This window comes from Gambusia affinis, linkage group LG24, assembly GCF_019740435.1.
Source record: "Gambusia affinis linkage group LG24, SWU_Gaff_1.0, whole genome shotgun sequence".
NCBI lineage: Eukaryota > Metazoa > Chordata > Actinopteri > Cyprinodontiformes > Poeciliidae > Gambusia > Gambusia affinis.
In genome coordinates this window covers 11,573,149-11,593,565 of record NC_057891.1, presented here as the reverse complement: position 1 = coordinate 11,593,565, position 20,417 = coordinate 11,573,149, and the positions used below count along the sequence as shown (strand labels likewise).

General features: G+C 43.2%; 1 protein-coding gene across 5 annotated transcripts in view; it reads right to left on the bottom strand.

Annotated features, from left to right (window-relative positions):
* The window catches only part of LOC122827221 (nck-associated protein 5-like), a 126,084-nt gene that overhangs the window by 34,068 nt on the left and 71,599 nt on the right, over positions 1 to 20,417 (bottom strand). For all 5 annotated transcript variants that reach the window (XM_044109920.1, XM_044109921.1, XM_044109918.1 and 2 more), the window contains one exon: positions 10,958 to 11,091. In XM_044109920.1, the coding sequence (XP_043965855.1) occupies positions 10,958 to 11,091 (134 nt within the window). The remainder of the gene's footprint in view (positions 1 to 10,957; positions 11,092 to 20,417) is intronic.

Here is a 20,417-nt window from a genome sequence, read left to right as displayed (position 1 = left end):
CTGCGCCGCGGACGGCCGCCGGACCGCCTCCGTGGCTCCCGCTTCCTGCGCCGAGGTCGGCCCCCTGACCTCCTCCGTGGTTCCCGCCTCCTGCGCCGAGGTCAGCCCCCTGACCTCCTCTGTGGGTCCCGCCTCCTGCGCCGCGGACGGCCGCCGGACCGCCTCCGTGGGTCCCGCCTCCTGCGCCGCGGACGGCCGCCGGACCGCCTCTGTGGTTCCCACCTTCCTGTGCTTCCACCCACCCAGTTGGGTTTGTTTTGTTTTGTTTTATTGGACTCTGGACCCTTGTGTCTCCGCCTATTTACTAGGTTGTTTTTCGTTGATTATGGACTTTGGACCCACCGTCCAGCTCCCCTCCACCCACCCTCGTGTTTCCGTTTTGGGCGTCTGGGAGCCGCCCGTTAAGGGGGGGTACTGTCAGGTTCTATGTTTTTGGTGTATTTATTTCTAGTTTCCTGTGTGTCTGAGTCTCTGTGTTGTCCTGTCTCCCCGTGATTAGTCCCCAGGTGTATCTCGTTCCCTGATTTCCTCTTGTGTATTTAGAGTCACCTGTGTGTGTCTGTCTTCGTCGGGTCCTACGTCTGGTTACGTCCGTTTACGACAGTGTACGTCTAGTCCTCGTAATATCCTGTTGCTACCTGTTGTGAGCTTTAGCCTCCCGCTCAGCAGTGCTGCCAGGTCTGTGGACTATTTTCTGTTTCTCATTCATCATTAAACTCCTCATCTCACCTCATCTGGGTCTACTGCGTTTACCTCACCTCCTCCACACCACACCCATCATGACACTTTGTGATTAATCCATACATGACAAACAGAAACAGTAATGATTAAAAAAAAATAAACTTTGATGGTCAGCCACTTCTTTTATGCAACCAGTGCACAATATGTGATCTAGCTTTTATGTAACCGTTTATGAAACTTTTCTCAATGCTTAGCAGACATTTTAAAATGAAACATTTAAAAAGACTGGCCAGACTTTGTTCAGCTTGAAAAACAATGCAAGAAATGATTGCATGTGACTTTACAAATCACCAGGCTCATCGTGTGTCTTTAAATGATTCAATTTGAAATTGCTGCTCTGATACGAGTCTTTGATTCAACACAGAAGCCTTTCCACCCCATTGCAAACATACCAAATAGATGTAAATGTTTAGTTTAATGGTGGTGGACGCTGGATGTGAGTTAGTGGGTGAAAGGGTCGAAGGCAGGCAGGATGTAGCGATATGCCCACCATCTGTCCAGGCTGAGCGATAAAGCCGGCTGTATTCAGGCCTCTTGCTGCTGACCGCACCGTCAAAGAGCTTTAAACACTGGCCTTAATCAGAACAACTTATAGCACAAGGAAGACCTGGACATACAGAGCCTTTAAGGCCTGAGACTCTGACCCCAGGTCAAGGATTTGAGGACAGGCCTGATCAGTATTGCAGGTAGGAGTCACGGACAAACTGAGGGCGAACAGGAAGGTGATCACCCACAGATAAATCTCCTTCTTCTGCCATCCAACTTTTAATTCCTTTTCTCTGTGTCTGTATTGTGAAAACAGTCCAACCTGTTGCAACTGGTACTTCCTCACAGCTCATTTTCTACAGCACTTAATATTTCTGATAATCTGATCTGCTGAAATTAAGGTAGAACCTGGCGACAGGGGTAATGTGAGACAGGTGTATGATTAATGTGAAAAAAGGGGGGGCCGCGCCAATGAAACCGAGACGAGAGGAAATATCATTAATCCAGCCAACAGATGGAGTCAGAGTGAGTCTAATGCTGCGGAGTAAGAACACCTCACACACCAGAGTAGCAATGAATGTGGAATTAAGTGGGTGATTGTGTGTGGCCCGTGCATGCAGACAAACTTCCTCGGCGACCTTCAAGTCGCTAAGTGGCGAGGCGGGAAGAAACTCCCACCCCTGCTGAACGGGAGTCTGGTGTTTTCGTTCCAGCACACCTGAAAGAGCTCCCGTTTTTCCGAAAGAGCCGCTTCATTTTTCACGCGTCCCTCCAAAGTTCCCCGCAAACCGACGTATGAGATCTGGGCGGAGCGGTTTGTGTCCGTTTGAAGGCAGGAGGGGAGAGCACTTACGGGCACTCCGAAGCACAGATGTGATGGTGATGGACTGGAGAGACTGAAAAAAACTCACTTTGTATTCTGCTCAGCATCGTCATAGAAAAGGAATCCTTTTCATAGTTTAAATAAATGCCTTAGCATATTAGCAAATTGATTTCCTAGCTTGATGATAACGTCAGAAAAATAAAATTCCTGGGTGGCAGTCGGATCTGATATTGGGAAATACCCGATGCGATGCAAATCCAAGTGAATTTGCATAAATACGCCCTTAAATGTGATGTAAATTCATTATAAAACACACAAAAATACATCAATTCCAGTTCCCAAAGCGGTAAATCTTATTCAGGCCACAATTGGACGAGCTCCCGTAAAACATCCCTGAAGATAAACTCTGTAGTTTGTCATTACTGTAAATCCAGCTCCATTTAGCCCTATTTACATGGACGACACCCCGTGCTAAATGCTTATGATGGATGGGAAATAACTCTCAGATGACACAAGCATCACTTAATGTTAAAACATTCTTTCTCAGAGTGGAAGGATGATTTATCACAAACCGAGCCAAGGAAATATTGAGTGCATCACTGAGGGAAGAAGAGGGCAAGTAAAGGACGGAGGAGAGCGCGTGTTGAGGTGAAAGCCAATTCTCACTCTTTTGACCTCTGAGCCACTCCGGCTGAATTCCAAATATTCGTCAGCAGTTCAGGAAATGCAATTAAGGGCCCGATCAATCGTCAGCCGCGGGTCTGTGATGATCTTCAGAGAAACTCTTCATCTCGTATGCAGGTGAACGCAAATGTGCAACACGGCCGAACGCCTGGAGTTTGCTCAGGAAACTGCAACAGGTCTTGGGTAAACTCCTTTTTCCATCGAGTTCTGGACATACCCATAGAAGTTGAAACGTTCTTACCCCATTTTGACTTTGCCTCCACGTTTACCTCCTCCATTCCTCTTGAAGAAAGCCAGGAGTACAGCGCATACATCCCTTAGCTCCATGCGGGCGGCCGGGCGGCCGGCTCTCACGCTGACCTAGTCCCTGCTGTTGAAATGTGGGTCTCCTGGCAAACAAGTAGGCCAGTGTGGTCATCACATAAGCCTGAGTGCTTTCCGCTTAATCGACAGCTCGGCCAGGTTGCCGAGTCCGATCCTCTGCTCTCATTTTCTCTTTGCTGCATTTCGGCGTGTCATTATTCAGCGGCGTGCTGAGCAGCGACGGCATTCTGGCAGGCAGGAACTTTCCCACATGGCCCATGCTAAGCCCTCACTGAAGGAGAGAGGCCCCCTGCCAGGAGGCAAGCCAGCCTCTAGAGCCCTGATGGAAAAGCCTTGGATGGGCGAGGGACGACCCGGGATGAAGAGATCCACCCTTGTTTTGTCAGCTGGAGTGTGTGTGCGCACAGGCGTGTGTGCCGGTGATTAAAGAGACTTTGGCTTTGAGAAAATCCACACTTTCTGTGCAAGGAAAGCATCGACAGATTGCCGGTCTCTGTGGGGCTTGTCTTTGCAAACGTGCAACGTTTAGAGGCCTTTTCTCGCATTTATTCTGAGCAAACACAAAGTGAAGTTTTCACATTCTGATTCCAATAATTGAGGCAAAAACACCAACCAAAGCCACCTGGTGATTAAGTAGTTGCTCCATAAACCCGATAGCTTGTAATGTCATACTTTACAACAACTGCCATCAAGTACTTGCGACAATTGGCAGAGAGCCGTTTGCATCAATTGTTTTTGAGATCTACTTCATGTTGTCACATGTTCTGTTAAATCGATTTCCTGTCATCAGGCCTACTAGGGCTAATGACAGAGAAATCCTGAGGTTTTTTTAAATTACCATGTACTTCTTTGCATAGGGTTGGTTTGGAAGCACCCGAGCTATCTTTTTGTATCTCCATCAAATTAGTTTTATGTAAACATCGAGTCGAGTTTTACAGCATGCTCCCATCATTGCTTGGCAACGCCTGCACTGCATCTTATTCTGGAGTCGCTCATGAATTTTTCATGCAGGACCAAGAACGCGGCTGTTTCTTGAATTTTTGGCCACAAATTCCTGAAGGAAACCTGAATTTGCTTCACTTCTCCAGCTCTGTCAGAGGCTCAGGTTCAACAAAACCTAATCAGATTTGACAGGTGAACAATTGCAATCTGCTAAGCAGGGGAAGCGATAGGGAGAACAATCCCCCAGTTGTGCAGCCGAAACGAGGCCAACCCGGGGACCTCGCGTGACTGCTTCAGTGACCGCAGCAATCTTCTTACCCCAACTCAACAAACTGTCCGTTTCAGCACAGAAATATTCCATTCTCCTTTCCTGACTCTCTTCCAGCAAATCGCTTTAGTATGCCCACCGGCTGATTGCCTAGCTTAACCCAATGATAAGCCACTCTTATCCTCTTAGAGCTGTTTTGCAGCAAAACATGTTGGAGACCCTTGCTCAGACGTGACCTAAATCAATGAGAGCAACGAACACAGCGGGGGCTGGACCCGGGGCGTTCGGCGAAAGGTTTGCTTCATTCCAGAGCTGTAAAAGTCAGGCACATCAGTCATGGGTGTTACTGCAGAGTAGCATTACAAAAGGTCAGTGACCTTGTGACCGCTGACCCCTACCGGAGACCTCTAACCTTCACAACAAGTCACACATACAGATCAGAAGCATTTAGCATGCTCTGACAGCCACATTTCTTAACAATACCATGCAGAAAGTCTTCAAGTAAACATAATGAAATCACCTTTTTTATGTCACATTCCTCTCAAAATAACTATGGAGAGACTCCAGCATTTGGGGAGACTTACAGTAGTCAGAGATCAACCTCTGGCTAAAGGAAGCCATTAGAGAGGCAAGGAAGCGTTTTGATCCTCAGAAACATCCCGTAAAGTTTTCCATCAGTGACTAACAGCCATGTGCGTCCCACATGGGAGAAAGATATACAGCCTTCCAAGGGAGGAACCTCAGTCATGGAGACAGCAGGAGCCCAACACTCGGTTTTCAAAGCAGGGTCAAGACAGGGAGCAGCGGTGGTGATTATGGTTGGACCCAAGCATGAGGTATTAAGCTACTCAGACGTAGTGGTAGCTTTGATGTGATGCATTTTCTTTTCTGTATTTGGTCGATATTAATATGCTATGTTAATATCGATTTTACAAAATTTCTAGATCTATTTTTTTTTAAATATATATACATAATTTGATCTCATTTTTTGATCCAGCCTTGTGACAGATCTTCATCAACATTATTTAGACCTAAATATTTTCTTTTTTAGGTAAAAACCACATTTAGCTAAAGACATTTGATCTAAAACTAACATAATTTTAAAAAATCCAACAGGAACTAAAGCATACGAATGAAACACAATCAGTCTGTAAAATTCTTAAAAATGGCTGAAATTATAAACTAATGCTTGTACCGGAAGAACAGTAAATGCAAAATTCAGGCAAAAATATAATAATTATTGATTGGAAAACACATAAATCTAGCATACAGTTTCATACGCTTCATAATGAAGGATAGCTCTTTCAATTTTTCCTTGGTAAATTGCATCATGAGACAAAAATAGAGACAAAAAAAAATTTGGGAGATCTTGAGAGACCATACGGTGGAAATATTCTGGACTCCATTCATTGTTAAAGTGACCCTTGAATTACTAAACACAAACTCTCAGTATTTTCTGTATCTTCCAAACAATGCCAGTGGAGTATTACGTTGCTGATACAGTAGAGTTCAGTAAGAGCTGCTCTGTATGTTCGAACCTAAGCATCTGTTAGGAAAAGCAAATCTATGATGACCATTAGGTCAGTAACATGTTTTATTCCGCTTCAGGCAACAATCTGTGAGCACCAGTTAGTTATATAAGCTTGATGAAACAGGCAAGTTGCCCTGGTATGCGGCTGGATGCCCTACTTCCACAGAAGCTTGTAATCTGACCTTTGATAGCAGCCTTGCAAACATCACATCTAGTGTGTTTAATCCAAGGCGGAAGTTGGAGCGCTTGAACAAGTATTAGTGGCACAACTAAATATCAGAAAGGGTTCCAAACACAAACCTAGCGAATGATTGCTCTCAAAGTAAAACTTAGGGATTGATGTTAAATCGCTGTCCAGTTTGATGAGATGTAATTCCCAACTCAAAGTCAAGGTGAAAACCAATCTAAAATGGCCAAACACAAGGTTTTCCCAAAATAGCCCAGACACCTATGACACAGTTTCCTCATTTAGCAACTCTGCTTCCATGAGGAAGTGACTTCAAAAGACAGACCTCCCCATTTCCTGTTAATGACCCCAGATGTGCTGCCTAGAACATGGGCCTGATTTATACAAGCTAAATCCTCGCAGCTGCCAAGGCGATTTCCAACACACCAAATTAAAACACTTTGACAAGCTTTGATTGGATGGTTGGGTGATTGGACTCCAGCAGCATTCATCAGCAAAAAGCTCACTGTTTGAAAGCGCCGCAGTCCGACCAGATGATGATGAGAGAAGCACATGAATGCGTACAGTACACGCCTCCGGAACTACACTCCGCGGACCGTGGAGGGATCAACCTGAGCATGACCGTCCACAATTCCTGTCTGTTTACATCATCTGTGCCGGCATTCTACACACACCGAGTATTGCACAGAAGGAAAACTGGGGGCATAAATCTGCAGGCAGCCGTCATCGTCTGCGCCTGTTGTTAGTCTGGCCGTAAGTCTCCCATATCCTGTCGAGAAGTGGGCCCTTCAAGATGGTTATCATTCAACGTCAAGCTGAGCGGTTGTCAAAAGCCCGCAGTTTTGACAATGTACAAGCATTTGTTCTGGCTGTCAATGTCTTTAACTTGAGGCAACGCAAAGAGTCAAGACTGATCTATTCACTCTTCACTTTGCTTACCTTAAGATTTTACAGACAGTTTCAGAGTCATTACTGGGGAATTATTTCTATCTAGAAAACTGCAATTATGGCATCAAAGATTTGTCCGTTGTCATTGCCTTAAAGTTGCTTATCTCATCATTAGGCCAGAAACAGGATACCTGGTGGCTCATCCTGTTTTAGCATCCCAGAAGATGCTAAAGACCAAAAAATTTTTTATTCAAGTTTCTTTAAGCCATTTAATGTTCTCGTCTGCTAGACGTTGTGCTCTTGTCTCCAAATTTTGCATAGTTTTTTATTTCTTTAGAGAAATTAAGTGTCCTAAAGACAGTACCAAACTTTTATCTTTAGGATCATTTTAGAAGGTACTCTATTATTGCTACAGGTAGCAAAAGTTTTAAAATAAAGTTTCTACTAGGATAAGTATGGAAGATACAGCATACGCATCAAGAAAGACCAAAACAATTAGTTCTCTTGACTGTCAAAGTTTTCATTACCTCAGAGCTGCCTCTCTCATCCTCAGGCCAGAACCAGGACCTCCATAGGCCCGCTAGAGCTTGAATTCTCATCGGTCATCCTTTAAGTGAGTCCAGGAAGATGAATTGAGGCAATTAACCGTCATAGCAAGAAAGGACATCCAAATGCACTCGGCTGAATTATTTCTTTTAAATTTTCTTAAATTCATCGAATGTCATTATTCGCTGAAGGATGTAGCTCTGTCCCCATATTTCAGTCTCCCCTGCCCTGTTCTGGCTCTTGAATGTCTGGGTTGTGGGGCGTTAAGGGTGGGCCCCTGCTGGCTGCTGAGTCTGCCTCTAATCCATTGGAGTTTAACAACAGCATGGACTTGCAAGCAGTGGGGAAAGCCTTAGGGGGATTGACCAAAGTCAGGAGGGGCTGGGCATGTGACCCACAACAGGATAAGAGCCCAACTGGTTGGGGGAGGGCGTGTAAGGACTTGATGTAGTGAGTGTACACCTATGTCTAAGACAAAGTGGTTAGAGTGAAAATGTTTTGGTCCGAACTGACAGAGGAAAGGTATTTTTAGCTGTGACAATTCTTAACATATACTCTTAAACTTGGCTCTATTTTAAGGAATTCATGTATTTACTAGGTGGAATAGAGAATAAAGTACAGAAACAAAAAAAAAAACTCACCCATAGCACAAATGCTTAAATTTGACATTATACAAGATCTTTTCAAGACTGCGTAGGAACTCTGGAACAATTTGAAGGGCTGTCACCATCAACCATCTGGCCTAATTCCTCAACATTCAAAGCACTACCACCAATTAATTAGTAATACGCAAATCAATTGTTGCCCGGAGGTCAAGCAGATCCCGCTCTGCTTAAGAGATTGGATGTCCGTCTGACGTGATTTGCGGGGATGTTTTAAAGACACATTGACAGAAAGACGTTTCCATTCCCTCTAATGCACAACAAATAACACGCCCCGAATTGATCAGTACATATATTATGTCATAGCGATGCAATTAACTGCTGTTTGACTTACATTGGTATGGAGAGTACTGTGCAGAAGTCTTGAGTCATCCCTCCTTCCTCTGTGTTTTCTGTCCAAGACTTTCTTGTAGTATTTTAATGTAATAAAAGCCATGGCAAAACCAGGAATTATGCAAGAAGTTAACGATAGCTGCACAGGTGTATAGCTTCTTATAGCAAGAAATTAATGTGAAATGAGTCACATGTTAAATTCCCAGTATGTCACCACCACACAGTAGCAGACTGAGCTGTTTGGCATTGGAAGAGATTTGCTTTTTTATAGGTCCAACTCACATACTCAAGTCTGCGGCCAGGGGCTTTTGGCAAATAAGAGCCAAAGCAGACGACGTATTTATATCTTCTTTCACAGGAAATGTTTGGTACAACACAAAATAGTTTTTCATTTGACGTGCTCTTTTGCTTTTGTTCCATTTTAATGCCACAGAATGTACAGCCAAGAACATCCAGCAGCCTTCAACTCAAAAGCAGACTCTTGCATTAAACTCGGCTTAAAACATGAAGAGTTTTCAAAGGAAGTTCTAATTTTTCTTGCTAGGAATCGACAACAAACAGTTTGTAGATCCACAAAACAGGAAATAGTTTATGATTAGCGCTGGAGGGTTAGCATAACTAGCATTTTAGTTAGCTGTGCTCACCACTTGTTGGTGATATATAAATAAAATGAACTGAACCGTTTCTTGATCGTTGTCGTCATGACTTTGTATTTTTGTGTTTCTATAATGTAAAGCACTTTGAACTGCCTTGTTGCTGAAATGTGCAATACAAATAAACGGTTGGTTGGTTGGTTGGTTGACTGTTTGATTGAAAGTGGCTGGGGCAACGGTTCGTGGTGATGGAGGCAACCAAGGAAACTTCTATGGTTACCCAGAAGTTTGCCCCAGAGTCCACCTCTCCACTTTCACTCAGTACACTATCAAGTAAATACTCAGCACTGCTTAAGCGAAGAAGATCCAGACAGGCTGTCCTGTCTGGACATTTCATGGCTAAGTTCCGTTATAGATTCCTCTATAGGTTCCCCTCCTTTGCTCTGATCACAGGTTTTAAGGACATACAATAAAATGTCTGGTCTGCGAAATTGCCGAGCCACACAAGGCCCAATGAGAAATATCAGCCTGGGTAACCCCAGCTAGATTTATCTGTCTCATGGAGGACCTGAGGAAGACCCAATCAGAGAGACGGTTCACTATCTCTTATCTGCTAATTCGACCCCTCACTCTTGGAGTTGAGGGATTCTGTTTTTATTGCATTTTCTTGGCAGGAAACCACAGAAACTCCACGTGGCCAGACAGGGAGTCTCCTCTGATAGACATCAACTAGACCAAAGTGGAGGTTGCAGACAGGTGCAGCGAGCTGTGTTAGAAACACGAAAACAAGTTGAGACAGCAGCTCAGTGATGATTTATACACCTGAGAATGAATTGCTGGAGCGGCTGGGAACAGCTCATAAAAGAATCACATTGTGTACGGGCCCGCTCCCCAGAGAACCAACTGGAAAGGCCAGCAACGAGAGCCAGCGGAGCAACCAGCCCAACGCAGCGCCATCAAACACGTGACGCGTCTTTTCTAATAGCTCCTAAATATTTCATCCGTCTCCCGGCAGAGAACGCCGGGACCATTAAAATTTACTGGATTTTCCCAGCCGACTTAATGAGAAGATAAGCAGTCAATGTGAAATCCTGCGCAAGTACAGCGGTGCGTGCCTATCTCCTAATTATGGCGTCTGACTCTTGATTCGCCGTCACACTCCAGCAGCACCGCAGCGGAGGACAGCCACGGAGTGGAGGTCAGGAGGAGGGTTGGAGCACCACCTGGCTTTAAAGGGACCAGGCAAAGCCGACGGGTTCTGGCAGGAATATTACAACGTCAGAAGAAAAAGTGGAACTGAAGGAATATTTACAGGTAATTTCTTAGACAGAAAACTGAATGTTTTCTCCATTTCTGAGGATGAACAATGGTTTAAAGCTGCTAGGAAGAGATAAAACACACCAGTAATAAGAAAATGCAATGATTGTGACATCTTACAATAAGAATAAGAAAACTGCACCACACCATAATACTGCCACTACCGTGCTCTCTAATAAGCTAATCATTAATCAGACTCAGACCCACTTATATGCTAGTAATTTATTTGCTCTGAGACTCCATTTAATAAAAAGTTGCTTTGAGGTGCTAAGACACCCAAATCATGATACAACCACCACGCTTTAGCTTGAAGCAAGGCTTTGACTTGCATAAATGGAAACATTTAAGGCAGAGATTACACTTTTGTCCAATCAGCAGGTAAAAGTGATCCTTTATTCAGTCTTCTTTAGCGCACTAAAAAACGTTGGGGTTTTGAATCAGATCCAGATTCTTTATTTTTAGGTCATATTTACGCAGAATAGTGCAGAAAAAAGTAAATAATAAGCTTGTGAGTTCAGTTAAGAGGCAGAAAACGGTCAAATTGAAAGAAATGAAGGGAAAATCCCAAAACACATAACTGTTTCTAATTTGAGCTTTTAGTGTTGTTGTTGTTGTTGCCCGTTGGATCGTACCTGGAGAACTGCTGCTGCAGCGAGACCATCTGCGCCCGGCCCAGCTCCGACTCCTCGGTCACTTCCCGCAGGCGCTTCTCGCTCTCCAGTCGCAGGCGGCGCTCTTCCTCTAGCTCGTGGATCAGCTTTTCTCGCTGCGGACAGACAGGATGGTAATCAAATGGTAAATGCATTGAACTTATATAGCGCTTTTCCAATCATTTTGACCACTTTATACACTATATATATAGATCGGTAGGCAGTTTGGAGTTCAGCGCCTTGCCCAGGGGCACATCAACATGTGGCAGGAGGGAGATGGAATCGAATTTGCAACCTTCTGATCACAAGACGACTACTCTACCCATAGAGCCACAGTTCCCCCTGTCAAATAGGACAATTTTGTTTACAGAGATAATCCATAATCCATTTAATATTGTTGCTTTGTTTGTTTATTTTGGATATTTAAAATGTCTTCCAGTTCCAGTGTTAAATGTACACTTTGTTGATCTTCCAGAATGTGCTCTTGCACTACCACTATAACACAGGAAAATGGTGTCGAAACAACAATTCCAGTTTATCACAATAACTTCAGAGACAATTTATCACTTGGGGGGAAAAAAAAAAGAAAAAAAAAAGTGTCGTGACAGGCCCAACAACAAATCCTGTTTATGAAGAAATACGAACCTGGCTACTGATGGAATGTAAAATGAGCAAATAGATTGAGCGAAGGTGCTAAATTAAAGCCAGTGAAAGTCCAGTTTTCAGGGTTTTTTTATTTCATTTATGAGTTTATCCACAGGATCTGAGAAGAGAAACCCTCTGGCGACCAATCCTGGACTCTTTCCCGCAATCTTGGTGGAGGTAATTCTAGCTGACGGAGCAAATGAGAGAGAAATGTTTTTCAGGCTCTCTGGCCTCGTCTGCTGCAAGCTGGCTGCCTGTTTCATAGCTGGACGTTTATTGACTATCTGGAGAAATCCTGCCAGGAATATCATCTTAAATAAATCCTCGTAAAGTCACTAAACCGGAGAAAAGCCCTGAGAGTTTAGCTGGAGCTGCATAGATCGTAATCCTGACGAATAGAGAGCCTGCTCTCTGCTTATAGCAGAATCACCTGTAGGAAAAGAATTATGAGGACACCTAGTGGCTGAAATAAGCACAGCAGCTGAACAATGAGAATCAAAGGTTTTTAACTGCTCAGCTGCTATGAAACAAATACTCAAGGATTGCTGTGAGTTGTAGATGGTGCTAACCGGCCAATCGGGAGCTGCCTTTCATTCTGTGTGTTTTTATCAGAAGCAGCAGCTGTCAGCAGTCAGGGAGAGGATATTAAACCCGAGTCACCTTTAAAAGCTCTCCTGCTTCTCGCTCTGCTCATAAATTCATGGCTACAACGAGCGGCTGAGTTTTTACACAACAGTGGGTTTCCTCCTGGCGGGGGGAAAGAAGGGGGTTAAAGGCGGAGGGACAGGGGGGGCGGTAATGGCCGCCATAAATTCAGCCAAACCGAAGCATAAAGTCTTCCCTCCTTCTGCCAGCAGCAGAAACCAGCAACTCTCCTCTTTTTGATTCAGCCCAGAAACTTGCTTTATTTGTGTTGGTAATAAAGTGCAAACATGTTCTGGTATGGAAAATAGGTTTAATAGGAGGTAAAAATGCTAAGCATGCTTTCATTAGACGAGGTATTGTTCTGCACAGAAGCTTCGTTCTCGAGCACCCGAGGCAGAAACCGCCGACCCGTCACTCGCCAACAACCTCACAATTAACAGTCAGCATCTGCAGTAAAACCCTGCCGCTGCCTTTTGTGGTAAATATGGATGATTTCAGCTACTTTACAAGGCCAAAAATCATTAAGTCAAACATTACTGTATCTTTATGAAGCCAGTTTTTCTTGTTGAACTGGTTTGTTGCTGCTGCTGCTGTTGCTAATTGAAAGCACATTCTGCGAGAAGCAGAGTGGCCACGAGGAGGGAATCGGCTCAAATCAAGCCTGGAAACTCCCTGTGGGAAAATTTATTTAACTTAATCCAACCACTAAGGAAGATAATCCTGTTTTTAACTGGCTGACATCAAGATGGCCAGGTGTAATGCCAGGTGTGCCCTGCAGAGGGCAATGCAGTCCTGTGATAAAACCTCACTTTGTCCCTTTAAACAATGCCCTACACTTGGTAGGAAAGCAAATAGAACAGAGAGAGAGAGGGAGTAATCTTTAAAATGGGCTGGAATGCTGAGCTATATATCTGAAACGAGCTGGGATTTCAGGATTAAACGTGACCTCTGTCACCGTGGAGACCAGCTTCATTTTCTGCCTGACACAGAAACGTATCCATGCAGGCAGGGCCAGATGAAGCGTGACGTAAGACCCCAGGGTTTGGAGCCGCTTCTGGTGTGCTAGCCAACATCAGCTTCTTTTATTGCATAAAAATTCAACCAGAGTGACAGTTAAGAACACAACCTCTCAATCAACCCACCAAAGACTCTCAAAAACGTTCCCCTGGAACCACCAAGACGAGATCAGAAACTAGCAGCTGCTGAATTGACAGCGTCTGTGTCCAAAGGAAAGAACAAGTTTTGTAGGAGTCAGTGTGGGTCTGGTTGGTTTCTTTGCACCAAAGAGGCTTTCATGTTGAGGTTGGGTAGAGGTTTAGCATAAACCTGACATTAGCCTGGTTTATCTACTCCAAAACGAGTTTCAGTGTGTGGTCCGGATTGTGATAGAGTAGTAAAACCCAACCGATGACCTAAACTGTCCCCTCCTAAGGAAAGAAACCGAAGATGTGTAGAGAGCATCTACAAGTCAATCCTCTCCTACTGGAAGATGCTAGACTACTATAGTCATAACCCACAGTTATGCTAGCTTTAGGTCAATTTGTACTGTGAATTTGGAGATTAGTAGGAACCATCTGCTCCGAAAAGAGTCTGAAATTTGCCAAATATGTTTCAAGAAAAGCTTTTACAGCCAGACAAGAGAACGGTTGAGCCAATTAGCCTCAATGACTAGAAATTTGCTTGAAAGAGTCAATGTGAGGTTTTAAGAATACAATAAAATATTTTGCTGGCCTGTATATAATAAAAGGAAAGTACAGTTTATTTGCTTGGTTCTTGGTACCAACTTGACTTTAAACTAGAAAAGGCATCCAAGAGCTTAATGTTAGCATGCTTTCATCTGTCCAAAGGCAGTTTTGATTCATTATTTAGGATCCTTGTCCCAGTCTTGACCACATTTTAACCATCTGACACTAACCAGCTTGACCTCAACTTGAAAGGAGACAGTGCAGAGCAAGAAAGAAGTCCCTTACCCAACAATCAACAAGTTTTAGCTTGACTGAAATTTGAAGCTTTCCACATGGACAAGCCAAGTTTTTTAATGGTTGGATGAGACAAAGAATCAATTAGATGCCCAACATAGCTTCATTTCATGTGCAACACTATGGGACAGCAGGTGAGGCCCTCAGCTTTTAAACCTTCTGTTAACTAACTACTCACAATAATTGGGGGCTCGTCCGGGATTTGAACCCCGGACCTCTGTTTCCCTCTCAGTGGTACAGTTGCTTTGCTAAAGTCAAAATCCTGAAGACAGTGGACTATTTTAAACTTACACAACTTTTACACATTTGGGTCTTTTAGCAGGACAATCTTCCCAAACACATGTCCAGAGCCACATCAGTCTAAATGAACTCTACTTATTCCGAAAAGAAAGAAACTGATCCAAACTTTTGGGTTTTCTCCAGAGTTTATCTCCATGAATCTGTGGAGCTGTTGTGAAATCAGACAGGTAGAAAGAAGTCTCGTCTGAAATCCTCCAGGAGTGAACCTTGCCTTAATTCGGTCAACATTAGACAGTAATGACTTTCATCTAAGCTGATTCACTAAAAGACTCAAACCCCCATGATACCCCGGCACGATCCACCAAGGACTTTAAATTAATTAGAGCCCGTCTGCTTGTCCCTACCATGTCGTCTCCTGTAAAAGGCCAGCTTTATCACATTAAGTGGCTGTACATGTAGCGCTCAGCCTTGACTCTGTCTCTGCTGGCAGAGGACGTCCATCTGTAACTGTACATGGGTTTGGGACGCAGTTTGCGGGAGGAGGGGGGGTCTCAATAATCTCTTCATTACACTGAAACCTCCCCCCTTTCTCCTTCTGCTGGGGCTCTTTGCCTAATCAAAGGGCTGGGAGCGGATCAGGGGCTCGCTACTAAAGCAAACATCAGGGACACAAGTAGCGTGCAGGTCCCTCATTCATAAATAAAACATAAATACAACAGTGACTCTGTGTCTGCGTGTGTGTGCGCGCTACATTCAGAAACTGTAACATAATTAGTAGTTGTCCTTGGCTGAAACTAGCTAATGTAGCTGGTTTGATATCCTGCAACCAAGATATCCAGGGTTTCTTAACCATTTCACGTTCAAAATTTGACATTTCTAAAAAGAACGTTTGAGCCATTGTTGAAGTATTAATATAAGAGTACAGTGTGAGATAGAAATAGTACTAGAATTGTTGGAATTTAAACATGGAACCTGCAAAAACACAAGCTGAACAAAACAGATTTTACAGATAGATGCTTTAGTTTAAATAAAATATTTTATATCTCTGCCAGTTACAAGTCATAAAAAGGTTCACCAGAATCCTTGCAAGAGAAACAGACCCACAAAATCACAGGTCTCGTACAGTACTCAACAGTGGGCATGAGGAGCTTTTCTACATATCACTGCCTTCCTAAAATAATGGCTTATCATGTTTTGCCAAAAGTATTTTTTTTGTGCCTACATTTTCTTCTGGCAAAAAATTCGTTACGCCATTATTTTAGGAAGGTGATAATATTCAATCTTTACTTTGCGCCAATTTCACATGAATTGCTTTTCAACCCTATTCCTACCCACAAGATGAAAAATATTGGCAACAAAATAATAGTTTAGCAACATACAAAACAGAACCAGTTATTATGGGATCTGTTGTACAAAATATGTGTCTACTTCTCAAATGATGGTGCATTTTGAGTTTCTGTACTAATTTCTTATTTTGTAGTGTTTGACAGCTTTGAGCTTCCGTAGTAAAACAAAGGATATCACTCCGAAATTCAATAAAAAGCAAAAAAAAACTTGATTTCTCTTGAAGAGACACTTGGTTTAAATAGTTTTTAATAAAAACAGCATCTATAAAAATCTATATCACAAAATAAAAACATTCTACATTGTCCTTTGCTGTTGTATTTTTGATTTTGCTATTATCTATAATTACTGTGTGTTTTACATCCCTACATGTTTTTAGTTTGTTTTGCAGCTCAGGCCTTACATACAATTGTTTAAAATGTTGGTATCCGATGTTGGGATTTGCTTTTCTCATCCATTTAACATCTAACACAGAAAAATGCATAAAACTAACTTGTCACTGAAGTAACTTGGAGCCTGAACCGTGTTTGAGTCACAATAAATAGAGCTATGTGAAAACAATGAGCCTAAATATAGATCTGAAAACCCACAAACAGAACCAAAAGTGTTACTTATTGTCCTTGCTTGTGTTGTATGTTAACATTTGTCTCCAATTGTGAGGCATATGATTCTACTTGTGCTTCATCTCTATTATTATTTTTGGGTGGTGTTTTGCCTTTCAAGTCTTCCATACAAAAAAATATAAAAAATATGGATATTTAAAATGTAGCATACTAATTGAATGGAATCAATATAAAGTATTTCCTGACAAAGTTTTAGTTTTTTACTTTTATTTTCTACTTTGTGTTTTGCAGCCCAGGGCTTCCATACCACGCTGCACGAAGGGATTTGAAGCTCAGTTTCACACACTCCAATCACGTTTCATTTGAAATACAATAAAAAGCGTAAAAGTGACTTTCTATTGAAACGGATTTGAGTCTAAAGAGTGTTTTATTCAGTAAAAAGTGGGCGCATTGTGTCCCACAGGACTCCATCAATCAATTATCACGGAGAGCGTCTACATTAGAGGGCAGCACCTCTCCCTCCGAGAGCCTCCGGCACTGTAGAAAATAATACCAATAATACAAGCACCCAGGAATATGAGTGGCTCATCTATCATCCCCCCACACCCACACAGCCTTTCATAGGGAAAACCAATAGATAGAGGTAGAAAGGCCCGGTGTTGAGGTGTGATTTGGGCCCGGCTGTCAGCGTTTGTCACCCCGGTGAATACACTAAGCGCTGGGAGCCGGGGGACCCCGTCTCGGCTCCAGCCCCTGCCTGGTCTGATAAGGCCAATCTGCAGAGACGACACCTGAGACCCCAAACCTCCACGCTGTCACCCGTTCTAACAAACAGCTGTCAGAACCCAGCCCGGAGTGCCGGCCGAGGCTGGAGCCTTCCCCCGCGGCTTTCAAACCCTTAAAACGCTTCTTTATCTGCTAGGAGCACAAAAGATTTCCGCTCTGAAGCTGCGTCTTAGACACTCATAAATCACTGTCAGATAACATATCATACCTTGGGTCTGCCAGCTCATTAAAGCGACAGGAATCAGTAGCTCTTCTTGTGTGGTCATCAACTGGGACGAGGAGAACATCATTTAATCACTTATCCAGAGGATTTCTCATTAGACTGACCCAAAGAAGAACAACTGCTCTGATGTCTGTTTCCAGTAACAAAGTTCAGCTGTCCTAATTCAATTTTCTCCAGGATTTCTCAAGATCTTTAAGGTCTCAATGTAGCCCTGCGCTATCGGAACAATATTTGTTCAAAACTATTCATTCTGTCATCTTACAACCACAAAGTCCAACATATTTGGGAAGAAATAGATCAACGCGAAGAAAACTAAGTGTAACACGCATTTGTGGTCCGCCCATTTTACTCTGAGAGAGAGAGTAAAACTTTACTCTGAAGCCAAATTGTCTGTAATTTGGTCTTATTAAGTTAACTGTCTGGTTTCAATCCAAAACCCAAAGTATCCTGGAAAAGCAGTCCTATCCGAACAAATCCAGGGCTATTTTCAACAGAAGAACATCAGTCGCTGTTTGTGACAAACCATAAAGGACTTGGCCTGTAAAGAACAACATTTAATTTCCTTTTGGGATCAAAAAGGTATTTTTGAATTGAAAAGAAAAATTGAAAACTGTCAATTTCCTTTAACTTTTGTAATATGCACTACTTTGTGCTGATGTAAAGTAACAGGCAGTGAGGTAAAAACAGTGCTTCTAGTCATCCTGCATGTGTTCCCTCATCAAACGCTGCAATCAGCCCCCAGAGCGAGCGCGGCCGCACCAAACCCAGAGGAAAAATGAAGCCAAGTGTTTCTCCAAAGCCGGCCCGTTTATTTTCACGTGTTGTTTAGACAGGCGTTTCCAGCAGGGCGTAATCTTAAATGCCCCCCCAGACTCGCTGCGTGCCTTTACGAGACTCAGGAAACCCCTACATCCTGCCCCCGATGGACTGGGGTTGCACTCTGGAGTGGCATCAAAAGGCGAGCAGGAGACAGGGAGGTGCCCGGCCCCGCGCCACGCCTGGAGGATTCCAGAGGAAACCTGCAGCGTGGCGGAGCCGTCAATACAGGGCTTGACTGGAAAACTGACAGAGAGGGATTGTTTCAGGACGAAGTCCTCTGTTTTCCCACATCATGAACAATATGTCTTGTGTGGCCGGATTTGTGGGGAGCCTAAACAAACTATCTGAACTATTTAAGGGATTTCTACAATGTTGGTTCCTGTATCACTTTACCTTGGGTTTATGGACCCTGGGTATAAAGGTATGCTTTAAACTCGACATACTGAATTATCTATGCTAAGCACTCTGAGTCTGAAGTATGAAAGTAGTTCTCAAGTTGGTCTGTTGACAGAGTTGGCTAACAAGGACTTCCTGTTGGGCTAGCCAAAGACATCTGTTTACGTTAGCGCAAAGGTTAATCTAGCAGAAAGAAGATATTAACGATTTATTAACACAGACAATACCGCCACTGGCTAACTGTTAGCCACTAATAATTGTAATGTTAGCATTTGCTCTGTTAACACTCAAACTGTAAATTAGTGCATTAACGTCTTAGCTTTCTAACAAGCTAGGAAGCTAATGGGTTCGAAAAATACGTTAACTGGTCACAAACGGACTGGACTGCTAAGCTAAGTGAGAGTCTAGCTATTAGCAATCCAACGTAATGCCAGATTTTTTCCATTTTATTTATACATGCAATAAATAAATGTTCTCCCTAACAATTGATGTACAGCAGTTGTTCCCCAGGATTTCACAATTGTTTTTATGATTTGTTTTGTGATAATTACTTGTGTGATATTAGCGGTGTAGTAGAAGTAAGGAATACTGCCACCTGTGATAAGGAGTTAGCATTCACTTCAACCCAATGTTTTTGACTACATTTGAAGAAAATATGCAATGAACTCACAATTATGAATGAGAGTGAAAAAAATTTGGGAATCTGGTCATTTTGTGTTAATATAGTAAAGAAAAATTGGAGAGACTGATTGTCTGTCTTAAAGTTCGACTCTGCCCCTAGTCTTTCTTTTCAAACCTGGGGAAGCCATATTGGATTTTCAGGTTGAGGTTGGTTTGGAACGCCCCTCATTTCAGGTACTGTCGGTCTTTCTGTTTGTTCCACTTGGAACTCGGAAATGTTTGTCCTGAGAGTAAAAATGAAATGCGTAACATCTTAAAATATGAAAAAACAATAAGCTGTAGTCATTTTTCGTCAAGATTAGCTGGTGAAACCGTTGAAATATTTTCAATATTTCATCTTGTTCTCGTGAAACCCACACAGATGAACATTCAGAACTGTAACTAATGTATTAAGCTAGCTTAAACAGTTCAACTGAGCTACACTTCCTGTAGAATAAACATCAGGACATCCAGTAGAAGCACACATTCACTGGGTAAATCTGTCATTTACACCATTAAGCTTCAGGTCTGCTGCACTGAGCTGTGAAGACATCTCTGTGACAGATTCTCAGCTCAAACGGAGGAGAACTGCTCAGTCTGATCACACAGGGTTTAATGGATGTGAATAGATGGGGGCTGGGGCAGAAGGTGGGCACAGAGTGGGGGTCTTCCTCTGGTTAGTAGCGCTTCGGCAATTATCTCCTCCAGGCAGCGCTGAAACTCTGAAACCTCCCAGGAAAGGCAGAAAGACAGCGAAGGGGAATCCAACGGGGATAATCCTAATTTCAAATGGAGCTTAGCGATATTCCCCTCCATCCTCGCCCCCCTCCTGTCTGGCACAGATAACTCAGCCTGAGCGGACGCTCGTTCCTGCGATTAGCATGTCACCCAGTCCACTTCAGAGGAGTGTTTCCTTGGGATCAGAGGATGCCCACACTCACAGGTGTCACCCTTAGCTTCAGCAAATTAAACAAGAACAAGGCAGGAATAAAAACGGATATTATCCCAACAAAACAATATCTGGAAGTATCAATCCAGAATACAGACACGCTGTAGGGCTGGAAGGCAAAAAGCTGCTGGCTGACGGTGACTACCATTGGTTTTAGCTGTTAAATTCTCAACATAAATCTTAAAAGTATTTG